Source organism: Engystomops pustulosus, chromosome 4, assembly GCF_040894005.1.
Source record: "Engystomops pustulosus chromosome 4, aEngPut4.maternal, whole genome shotgun sequence".
NCBI lineage: Eukaryota > Metazoa > Chordata > Amphibia > Anura > Leptodactylidae > Engystomops > Engystomops pustulosus.
In genome coordinates, this window is record NC_092414.1 from 62,141,058 (window position 1) to 62,153,629 (window position 12,572).

The 12,572-nt window shown below is 39.3% G+C and overlaps 1 protein-coding gene across 1 annotated transcript in view; it reads right to left on the reverse strand.

Moving 5' to 3' along the window:
* Positions 1 to 10,579, reverse strand: part of LOC140126520 (uncharacterized) — a 51,699-nt gene extending 41,120 nt beyond the window's left edge. The window contains exons 1-5 of the mRNA XM_072146060.1: positions 10,407 to 10,579; positions 8,643 to 8,680; positions 3,453 to 3,518; positions 1,947 to 2,012; positions 339 to 392 (exon numbers count right to left, since the gene is read on the reverse strand). Coding sequence (XP_072002161.1) covers positions 339 to 392; positions 1,947 to 2,012; positions 3,453 to 3,518; positions 8,643 to 8,680; positions 10,407 to 10,518 — 336 coding nt within the window. The 5' untranslated portion in view covers positions 10,519 to 10,579. The remainder of the gene's footprint in view (positions 1 to 338; positions 393 to 1,946; positions 2,013 to 3,452; positions 3,519 to 8,642; positions 8,681 to 10,406) is intronic.
* Positions 10,580 to 12,572: the final 1,993 nt, after the last annotated feature.

Here is a 12,572-nt window from a genome sequence, read left to right on the forward strand (position 1 = left end):
TTATTTAAAGACCTTTAAATAGGACCTGTGACCTAAAGAATAATGCCAAATGATATATTTTATTATTGCTGCCCACCTTGAGTTTATATGTAAATTAGGAATAGCAACAGTTTATTTTATGTGTGTGATTTTTTTTAACCCAAAATAAGTTCTATCATTATTCACAGAAAATCAGAAACCTAAAAAAGTAGAAAGTAGTTTTCATCCTATAGAGATTTTCATGATTTTACTGCATAGTTTGATGACTGATGAAGTGAACTTTACATTTATAGAACTTACATTACATGAAATACTGTAAGCTAGAGCACAAACTATTGAGTTGACAGAAAGGGCCTTACTATAAGCGTTAAGAGATCCGTCAGTGTACATCCGAGATCGATGGCTAGTAATTTCTGAAAAGAAGAAAATTTTCATTTAAAGAGTGAACCTTTGCAATAGTCCAAAAAACCATGAATAATGCCCTGGATAGTGAAATTCATAGTCTGGGGTAGATTTCTTATTTGGCAGAATCTTGTTAAGCTCTTTGGATGTCTTTTGAACATCAGATTTATTACAGTGGCTTAGATTAATAAGATGAAAGATTAATAAGGCACATTTACATAAGGTGTAAATGTCTGCAGTGGATATTTGACTATTTACTGGAAATGTCACACAGAAATTGTAAATTTGGGGCAACTTGGCAGATGAGAGACATTTTGGAAGACAGAGAACTGAAATAACTGCAATGTTACAACCTCTATGATTTAAATTTAACTACAATACCACTGTATATTACTTCTGTTAGGATTGGGTAACACAAAAGACAGGGGATAGTGTGCCCTGAGCTTGCCCCAACCTCTGTCCCTTCCTATAGCCCCCCAACGCTAAACCGTGGGGTGACTACTTGAAGACTCGAAATACACTGGATAAGTGTGGGAAGGGAAACACAAACAGACTGACAAACATAAAACACAATAGAATAGTAAACTAGCCGGATTCACGAGAGGGTACGTCAATAGCAAAATCAGAAGGCAAAGAGTCAATGTCAAAAAACGAGCCGGGGTCACAAGGATACAGATACAGATACAGAGCAAGTCAAACCTAATGCTGAGAGCGAGTGGAGAAGGGATTTCAAACACTGGCACAGGTGACTAGTGAAGCTGCAATTTATGCAGCCAGAACTCCACCTCCAGAACCTGATAGGAGCTGGACAGCTTCTGGTAATTAACCCCTCATGGTGCAGAACAACCAGGCACCAAGCAGAGGTAGCACAAGTCCCAGCAGTTCCGAAAACAACTCCTAGACAGCGCGAGATCTTAGCAGCCGCTGCCCGGGATGAGAGGTGGAGTTTGCGCGGATACACGCCGGGGGTCGGAGAACGCTGCTGGCACCAGCAGAAGAACCAGAAGTCCCAGCATTCTCCCTAGCGACCCTGACTTCTTTATTTCCTAGAAACATATGATGTTTATCATGAATAGGTTGGACTTGATAGATTTGCGTCTTTTCCAACATTATCTTATATGATCTATATCTTTTGACCATTTCTCTACTATTCCAGGCAGTTGCCTGATTTTCCTATACATTTGGGAGACTATTCCCTTTAAAAAAAATACTGGTTTGGCTACCATCCAAAATAATAGCACCAGGCTTCTTATAATCCATCCATTCATATATAGAGAGGCATAGATTTCCTTATTCCACCATGGAAAACCTATTTTCAGGTGACCTGTAAAGGCTAAATCTCCATAAGGAGTTTATTTTATTGTTTGACCCCCATGGCTTGCCTCTTACCTAACCAAACCAATTCACTATGAGGATGTTATTTTTGCCCACAACATGTTATGGATTGATGTATAGGGAAATGCCTTCAAGGTAACACTGGAGCAGTTTTTTATCCCCCTAAAAAGCATATTTCTTTACCACTAACATTTAAAAATAAATATTTACATATTGTGATATTTAATTACCATTCCAGAGAGCACGTCCTCAACTACAATTTTCGTCCTTGCCTTCTTTTCACTTTCAGGACATTTCTGTGAAAATTAGAAAAATACAAGTAAAACTATTTCCATTACACTGCGGCTCATACTGATTGTTCAACACAGAATTAGATCCTACAATTTCATAACATTCAAGGTCATAACTCCTTTGTGCAATAAGCATGGGGACAAAAAAAAACCTGGACTACCCCTTTACTGAAAGCCCTAGATTAACTTCCAGTGCAGTGGAGAAAACTATCTATGCCAAAACTTTGTTCCAGTGAGAGAAAAACCTTTTAGTTGTTATTCTGCTATTCAGTTTTATTCAATTGAAAAATAGTTATAATATAAACTGTAAATAAGGTGTAAAAAAGTAGCAGACTTAAAGATTGTAACATGATATCACAGAAAAAAGCTATAGAAAATGAAAGTCCAAATCGCAGCATGCTCTACTTTTGCGTTTCACGCACGTTTTTCCCGCCCCATTCAAGTCTATGGAGACGCATCAAAAATGCATTGGACTCGCAAGCATTGCAAGTGCAATGCGAGTGCAATGCGTTTTAAATGGATGGGTTGCTAAGTGACATGAATAATTCCCCTGCTCGAGATCGAGCATTTAATTAAAAAAACACAGTGAAGAACAGTATAGAATAGAATAAAAACAGTGAACACAGGATCATTTAAGTGAAAAACACAGTAAAGAACACAGTGAAGAATAGATTACAGATGTGCGAACATCTGCAATGTGTTCTTCACACACATATATATTGTTCTTCACATACTATTTTGTTTGCACCGTTCCGCGCGTATCTCCCGACAAGTAAGCAGATGTGCCGAACATCTGTAATCTATTCTTCACTGTGTTCTTTACTGTGTTTTTCACTTAAATGATCCTGTGTTCACAGTTTTTATTCTATTCTTCACTGTTCTTCACATCTGCTAACTTGTCGGGAGATAATATACGCGCGGAAAAGTGAAGAAAAGATTGTAGATGTTTGCATACATCTGCTAATTTATCAGAAGACATTCTTTTTCAATAAAATAAAACATTTTATTCCCGAACCATGGTCCCTTTGAAAAAGTCCCATTGACTTAAAAAACGCGCGTGAAAAACGCACCAAAAACGCAAAAAAGCGCGCGTGAAAAACGCAAACACGCTAATAACTCCAAGGAAAAATGGAACAAAAACGCAGCCAAAAATGTAAGTTTTTCACGCATTGCACCCTGACGTGAAATGCAACGCTAGTGTGGAAGGGGCCTTATACTGCAGTCAGTCAGTGTGAAAGTTCTCGCCTACCCTCTCATTTCATTAAATGTCAAGATAAACTTAGTTATATCTATAAAAGCCAACATGTTCAGTCTTTACAAAGTGAATCCACTTTATAAATGGAATGAAGACTAAGGACTTGTGCGTAGTAAGAAATATTCCTATTGTCAGCAGAACTTTACTTGATAATTAATAAATATTATGAAAACATTACTGTTAAATGTTACCCTCAAAATCTCCACTTTCGAAACGATTTCGTAAGCGAAACGGACAACACAGTCAACTTTATCTTTCTGAAATAAAATTAGCAGTTAGGAAACTGGTTATTTTTATGTTACATTTAAATGCAAAAAGGTTTAGTAAGATCATTCATATGAATGAACACTTTGCAATTCATCATCTTTTCTTTCATGATCACTGGGGAAGGAGATTTGTGCGAAAAGAACAAGAAGCTGGATCTTTGTGCATTTCTATCTAGGAGGTAAATGTGAGAACTAATGCACATTTGTTTTGTGGTTAGTAAATGAGGTTTTCAGTGGATTTTTTTTAGTTGGTTAACAATGTCCATTATCATGATCCTTATTAGGTCATTGTGAGTTATAGTGCGGTCTCTATTCATATCACCATTAGAGATGAACATACTCGTCCGAGCTTGATGCTCGTTCGAGCATTAGCGTACTCGAAACTGCTCGTTGCTCGGACGAATACTTCGCCCGCTCGAGAAAATGGCATCTCCCGCCGTTGTGATTTTTGGCGGCCAGAAACAGAGCCAATCACAAGCCAGGAGACTCTGCACTCCACCCAGAATGACGTGGTACCCTTACACGTCGATAGCAGTGGTTGGCTGGCCAGATCAGGTGACCCTGGAATAGACTAGCCCCTGTCCGCGCTGCTCGTATCATTCTCTGTCTGGATGCCGCTAGGGAGAGAGCAGCTGCTGGTCAGGGAAAGCGTTAGGGTGTTCTATTAGAATAGTGTTAGGCAGGAGTGATTCTACAAGAACCCAACAGCCCTTCTTAGGGCTACAATAACGTTTTATTTTACTTTTTTTTTGGTTTACCTGTGGCTGGTCTTGCTGCCATTAGTAGTGCAGCTAGTACCATATTGTGAGTAATTTGCAGGGAGACTTGCTACCGTTGTGTTTAGCTCTTAGTGACACACATATCCACCTTAAACACCGAAGTGGGACAATTTATTAGGGGTTTGATTTGAATTAGGCAGAGTCTGCTGATTTATTTTTTTTTACCTTTATTTCTTTTTATAGCTCAAAGTAATCTTGCAAAGCAGTGTGCTTTCAGTGTAGGCTAGAAAATAGCCATAGGAGAACCCCAACGGCTTACTTAGGCCTACAATAACGTTATATATTTTCCTTTTTTTTGTTTGCTTGTGGCTGGGCTTGCTGGCATTAGTAGTGCAGCTAGTACCATATTGTGAGGAATTTGCTGGGAGACTTGCGACCCTTGTGTTTAGCTCTTAGTGACACGCATATCCACCTCAAACACCGAAGTGGGACAATTTATTATGGGTTTGATTTGAATTAGGCAGAGTCTGCTGATTTATTTTTTTTTACGTTTATTTCTTTTTATAACTCAAAGTCATCAGGCACAGCACAAAATCCAGTTGTGTGCTGTCAGTGTAGGTTAGAAACTAGCCATAGCAATAGGATAGCATCGTTTTGTTTAAAAAAATAAATAAACAAAAAAAATAAACACAAAAAAAAAAAATTTAAAGTTTACACTTTAATTTGGAAAATGTTTAACCCGAGGGCTTAGGCTAGGCTGCCTATCCCGTGACCCTCGCGTTCAAAGAATTTATTCCAGCACCGATTACTGGGTATTCACTCTCCTGGACCCACGGTACAAGCAAAATCTTTCCACTCTCATCCCTGGAGAGGAAAGGAGTGTGAGAATGCATGAATACCAGCAGGCCCTGGTGCACAAGCTGAAACAGTATTTCCCTTCTGACAGCGCTAGCGGCAGTGGGTGTACTTCTGCGGGACAAGTAGCGAGGGAGAGTAGGCGAGCAGGCAGCTTGTCCAGCACTGGCAGGGGTACGCTTTACAAGGCCTTTGCCAGTTTTATGTTACCCCAGCAAGACACTGTCACCTGTCCCCAGTCTCGGCAGAGTAGGGCTGATCTTTACAGAAAGATGGTGAGGGAGTACGTAGCTGACCATACCATCGTCCTAAATGATCACACAGCTCCCTACAACTACTGGGTTTCAAAGGTGGACATGTGGCCCGAACTGGCGCTGTACGCCTTGGAGGTTCTTGCCTGCCCTGCCGCTAGCGTGTTGTCCGAGCGGGTTTTCAGTGCAGCTGGTGGCATCATCACCGATAAGCGTACACGCCTGTCGACTGACAGCGCTGACAGGCTGACGCTTATCAAGATGAATAAAGCCTGGATTTCTCCGGATTTTCATTCTCCACCAGGTGAAAGAAGCTCAACCTGAATAATGTATGCACTCCTCCTCCTCATTGTCCTCCTTCTCCTCTTCTTTGTACACTAAAGCAGAGGAAACTGGCTATTTTTTGCCAGGGCCAACTGGCTCTAGCTATAGTACTTTATGTATTTAATTTTTCTGGAGGGCCACCTACCCGGTCCTCTGTTTTAAGCAATATTTGGGAGTGCCACATACAGGCACTCAATCTATTTAATTTTTCTGGAGGACCACCTACCTGCTCCTCTGGTTTGAAAACTTTTTTGGACTGCCACATACAGGCACTATCCAAATTAAATTGTCTCCATAGCAGCCTCCACATGTCGTCGCCATAGCTGCCTCCAAAAGTCGTCCATATAGCTGCCTCCATACATGGTCTCCTTATCAAACGAGCTGTGTCAGGCAGAATTTTGGGTTGTTTTCATGGATTCCACATCAAACTTGTTAACTTTGTCGCCACCCTGCTGTGCAATCCACAAAATATACTGGCAAACTTTTATCATTTACCGATATTATTTCAGCGCTTCTTGCGCATCTGTTTACATTCCCCTCACCCGCCATAACCCAAACTTATAAGAACGCTACTACACTTGATCTTATACAAAAGGTTCTTAGAAGTGCTGTTTGGGGAGTAGCCGAGAGACAGGGGCTTGGATTGGCGAAAGCTCGCCTGACAGCGGAGCGCCAGCTCCATCTCAAGATCCAACTAACATAGTTTTAACTGCAGTACCTTTAATCTACTACTAGTTCACTGCCTCCATACATGGTCCCCTTATCAAACGAGCTGTGTCAGGCAGAATTTTGGGCTGTTTTCATGGCTTCCACATCAAACTTGTTAACTTTTTTGCCACCCTGCTGTGTAATCCACAAAATATACTGGCAAACTTTTATCATTTACCGATATTATTTCAGCGCTTCTTGCGCATCTGTTTACATTCCCCTCACCCGCCATATCCCAAACTTATAAGAACGCTACTACACTTGATCTTATACAAAAGGTTCTTAGAAGTGCTGTTTGGGGAGTAGCCGAGAGACAGGGGCTTCGATAGGCGAAAGCTCGCCTGGCAGCGGAGCGCCAGCTCCATCCCAAGATCCGACTAACATAGTTTTAACTGCAGCACCTTTAATCTACTACTAGTTCACTGCCTCCATACATCGTCCCCTTATCAAACGAGCTGTGTCAGGCAGAATTTTCAGGTGTTTCACCAGATACATAGTGGAACTCGGCCCATCTGTCGCCGCCATGCTGGAGACCTGAAGTTGCAATCATAGCAGCGCAATATGGATGCCCCATACTGTCGCTCTTAATCATGGAACCATTTCCGTAAAAACAATTAAAAATAGAACCACTATGCTATTCCATTATTCCTAGGTGAAATATTCAAACGACCCGGCCTGCTTTGAAAATTATAATTTTTTCAAAGTAAACGCTTCTGGCCCCCAGGCCCATTTTGGGTGGGGAGGAGCCGAGAGACAGGGGCGTGGACAGGCGAAAGCTCGCCTGGGAGTGGACCGCCAGCTCCATCCCAAGATTAGGCAGCCTCAGAGGCATCCATGCATGCTGCCCCTGCTGTTTTCTGTCCATTTTGCCTCCACGATCCTCCACAGCGTCGACCAATGTCTCATTTCAACTCTCTATACCCCAGATGCTGGAGCAAGAGAGGATATGCAGCACATCATCCCCTTATTAAACGAGCTTTGTCAGGTAGAATTTTCAGGTGTTTCACCAGATACATAGTGGAACTCGGTCTATCTGTCGCCGCCATGCTGGAGACCTGAAGTTGCAATCATAGCAGCGCAATATGAATGCCCCATACTGTCGCTCTTAATCATGAAAGTCGTCTCCATGGCTGCCTCCACATGTCGTCCCCTTATCAAAAGAGCTGTGTCAGGCTCATTTTTCGGGTGTTTCACCAGATACGTTATGGAACTTGGTCACTATGTCGCCACCATGCTGTGTTATCGACTAAATATACCGTCAACCTTTTGTTCACATAGGAAATCATTTCAGCGCTTCTTGCTCACCTCCTTTGGTGAAGCCTGAGTCCATTTGGGGTATGTCGCCATGCCACTCTCTAGCCTGCCGCTGCTGCCGCTGCCTCTGCATGCCGCCCCCTATAGTGTCAGGGTCAATTATTGCATGTTTTAGATGCTATCAAGCCTCATTCGGTCACTTTGTCATGGCCATGCTGTTGCCCATAATTTTGGCATAATGGTACGATTAAGCAGCCTCAGAGGCATCCATGCATGCTGCCCCTGCTGTTTCCTGTCCATTTCCGTGGTGTTTCCATCCTTTTCTGAGGTTCCCAGGTGTTTGGCCAAGCTTCCCTGTGCAGAGCCTTGGTCCCCTTGAAAAATGCTAGAGTCTCCCATTGACTTCAATGGGGCTCGTTATTCGAGACGAGCACTCGAGCATCGGGAAAAGTTTGTCTCGAATAACGAGTACCCGAGCATTTTAGTGCTCGCTCATCTCTAATCACCATCCATCTGGATAACATGTGTAGGGATGACTGACCTACTCACTACATAAATGCTGTTCTGCAGCTCCTCGCCAAGCCCCTTAAATTCCCTCTTTGTTGGACATTAAATAGTTAGACAAAAATAGGATATACAATATCAGATCTGTAATTGAAAGCCATCTATGTATGGTGAAACACAATAATTCAAGGCTTTTGTTTGCATCACAAGAGTAGATAATATATTTCACAAGATGAAAACTGTGCTGTGGTAAGTGTAGACACACCTGTATACATGTAATACATACTACCCGATTCTTACTTTCTTTAATCAGTATCTCAACTATTATAACATTCAGGTAAATAAATTGGATCCTGTAGCCTTCCTTGTTTTCATTCTATCACAATGAAAAAGATAAGATAATCTCTCTAAATATTTATTTAATATAATATTTATTTGTGATACAACAATTATTCTCTACATTATATAAAATGTTCTAGAAAATAAACACATGCTCTTACCGGCAAATCTTGCAAATGTATATTTTGTGTGCTGGGGTCTGTAAAAATTGAAAAACATGCTAACATTCTCATGTTCATACGTGCTTTGTGCTCTGTATATATTTTGGGATATTGATATCCTGTACCGGATAGAAATATATTTTAAATATTGTTATTAATATCAGATTAATAGGGATATGACATGTGGAGGGCGCTGCATACTATTCAATGCTTGCATGCATGCAGAATGCAGAGAAGCAATGGGATGGATCCACTCTCATTACATAAACAATGTTTCCTCTGTCCTGGATGTTATAGTGCTAGCTAAGTTGTAATGAGCCAGGTGAGAACCTATGTAGGACTCCAATTATTGCATTATTTCAGACATTATATAAATGTATTAATAAGAGAAGTCCAAACATCTCCTAAACAAAACCTAGAATACTTAGTACTAGAATACCTCTTCACCACTTTTGTCAACTCTTGGACCTGCAGGGAGTAGAATGCAGGCCACAAAACAAGGCTTTGCGGGTCCCATGTGGGCCGTTGTCCCCCTGTTCTGGAAGGGCTCACTACTGCTTAAGATGCTCTAGGTGCTCTGATTTAAAGATACTAATTAAATATTCATGTGCTAGTCAAATAAGTGACTTACTACAGTAGTCATTAGCTGCAGTGAACAGAAAAGTATGTGTGCCATCTCTGAGTCAGGTGGCACGAGACTTGTCAGTACCATCAATAGAACAGTAAGGATTTAACTAGGCGAGGTAGAATTTTTTTTATTTAATACATTGGCTACATATACATTGGCTACATATAAAGGAAATGTACCAAGAAATCCATCATGATAAACCAGGGACACTTACTCATAAATCCAGGCTCTGTAACTGTGCTAATCTTCTGAGATTGTTACCCATGGCATCCTTCCTTCTAAAATCAACTTTCAAAATGTCTCTGTTCTGTATGATCACAAGCTGTTACATTGTGCAGGAGCACGCCTCACTCTCCTACTGTGTGCTGAAGCTAAACAGGGGGATTGGGGAATCGCTGAGAAACAGGGGAAAGAGGGAGATTGTAACAGCCTATGAAGACAGAATATGAACGGCTCTGGTAATGGATCTTTAAGGCTCTTTAGCATCATTTTAAAAGTTTATTTTAGCAGGAAAGAAGCCATGAATAACAAAAAAAAAGATGATCAACACAGTAACAGTGCTTGGATATATGAGTAGTGTCCCTGGTTTACCATGCTTTACTTTGATAATAGATTTCCTTTAAATAAAACAATTGTTTAATGTATAAGTATACAAAAAAGTTTTTTAGTATTTGTTAAAGTTAGTCCTGCTGTAATTTATACAGTATTTACAAACAAATGGGGAATAAAAACTAAAGTTTGTCCTGCAAAAAATAAGGCATTGCACAGCCATATGAAAGGAAAAGTTAAAAGTTCTGGTTGCTAAAATGGCAAAATTAAAAAATGTAATGGCACCATTATGGTCTCAACAACCTAAATGCTGAGGGGGTTAAAAGGAATAAAGTTTTTATGGATTAGAATATTATGTTTAATGGCAATTAAAATGTATTAATTATTTTATAGAGATAAAATTTCATTAATCAGTCACATAATATTTTACAACCTACATAAAAAGGAAGAGTATCATAGATATTTTTTTAACAGAGAAGGTGAAATAAAATAATTATTAACCATATCTTAAAGTGCAGATTTTCATATAAACAGAGAACTGGGGACATCACAAGTCATCCAATTTTGTGTTCATTATAAAAACTTACCAATGAAACTGGCAATGACCAGACAAAGGAAGGTGATGGCGATCTTCATGATGCTCTTAGGATGGTTAAGCTGGTTTGTAATGTAAGGATTTTTTGCTCTTCTTATATACATCCTGGAGAATGCTGGAGGGTGTTGTCATTTTTCCTTGTTTGTTCATTGGCACAATAAAACATATTTGTCATCCTGCCATTTTGTATGTAGATCCTGTAAATATTTTTCAAAGAGATACTTCATTAGAACCTTCTTATGTTTACTTATGGGCCCATTGTACTTCTTGAATTGATATGTGAAGACTTTTCTAAATAAAATAAGTTTTATTGTTCACACTGACTGAGAAAAATGATTATGTATTAAAAATTATATAAATCATATTAAAATAACTAATAAAACATAATTATTAATAATAAGAATTTGTTATCAAAGTATATGACAGAACAACCCCCAACCATTGATATTATTTATCTCCACTTATGGAACTTATTGGTCAAATTATATATATATATATATACATATAATAGAATAGAATAGAATAATTAGTAGTTTAATTGTTTTAAACTTTACCCAGTTAAGAATTAGTGTGCATACAAGTAATTCCTAGTCCTGGTGTTAAATTAGAGGCAATATATTTACCATTTTACTCAATTCAATGTCCATTTAGCTGAAATATGTAGAGATACAAGCAAATCTTCAAAGTGGTGCATTAATTGGTACTTATTGAAATCAATGGGGGACATGCGTCTTAGTTTTTTTTTCTTTGAGATGGCAGGTGTTTTTTGCAAATGTTTTAAATCTACATGTACAAAGCCATGTGAGGGGGAGTCATGTACATGAGTGGACACTGCTGTAAATTTTGGATTTGAGGCCTGGCCTGCATTTTTAAGCACTCTATTCACACCCCAGGGAGATTACGACAAATGAGGCAATGGTCACAAGTGGTGTTAACACATGTATTTTCAAACAGCTGAGAAGAGGAGATTTGCCTAATTACATTGGTGTCACCAAATGCTTATGTTAGCGTAGCTTTAACAAACATGTGCGTTAACATCATGTGTTATTATTGTGTAAACGCCATGTTGAAAGCAATGTAATTAGGCAAATCTCCTCTTCTCAGCTGTTTGAATACGTATGTGACCATACCCTTAGAAGTAACCAATAACTTTCAATAAAATATAAATGCAAAATTTTATAAATAAAAAAAACAGCCCAAACTTTTAATACCCAACAGGTTTAATTGCAAAATTTTAAACATTTAAAGCATAATTGCAATTTACATGGTAAAACAGTGTGCAAGAAAAAAAATCCCTACTCAGCACCTGCCCTGGAACAGGTGCAGATTTGCACCTAAAAAGTAGGTACAAAAGTGATACATAAGTGAAAAGTAGCACAGAACATCTCCAAAATAAAGATACATACGGCACACTGCACAAGGTGCTGACCAAGGCGACCAAACAACAGTAAGTCACAGTAAAAAGTCGCAAAAATGACAAAAGTCACAAAAATAAAAAGAAGAAAAAATTGCTGAAAAAAAGATACAAGTCCCCCATCCAGTTATCATCTAGAATGAAGAACTCCCTTGCAGAGTTAAGGTAAAAATAATTAACAAATCTAGGAATTTTGTGAACTGGTGTGAGGTTGGAAGAATATGTTTTTGCTAATTTTCTCCTATTAAAAAGCTGAAAGGTGTTAGTTAATGCTTTGTAGTAACAGCTATAACTGTATTGTTAGGTGTAAGTCAGGGTATGTCTCTACTTATTTTATGTCTCTACTAATTTTGCACTTCTAGATGCTGGAAGTTCTGACCATTTTTCTTTGCAAAATAGCTCTAGCTCAGTTAGATTGGTGAATTGTAGTGTTCATGTCAAGATGCAAATTCTCAATGTTATTTATGCCTGGAATTTGACTGGGCTATTTTTACATATGAATATGCTCCAATTTAAACAATTCCATTATAGCTTTTGACATGTAATAAGGCTCAACAACCTGCTGGAAATGTAACCTACATCCCAATCTCAGGCTTTTCTCTGCCTCTATTAGGTTGTCCTCCAGAATTGCCCGATGTTTACCTCTTTCCACCTTCCAATCAACTTTGACCAGCTGCTCAGTCCCTGAAATTTGGCATTCCCATAGCATGATGCTGCCACCTCTATGCTTCAAGGTGGGGATGA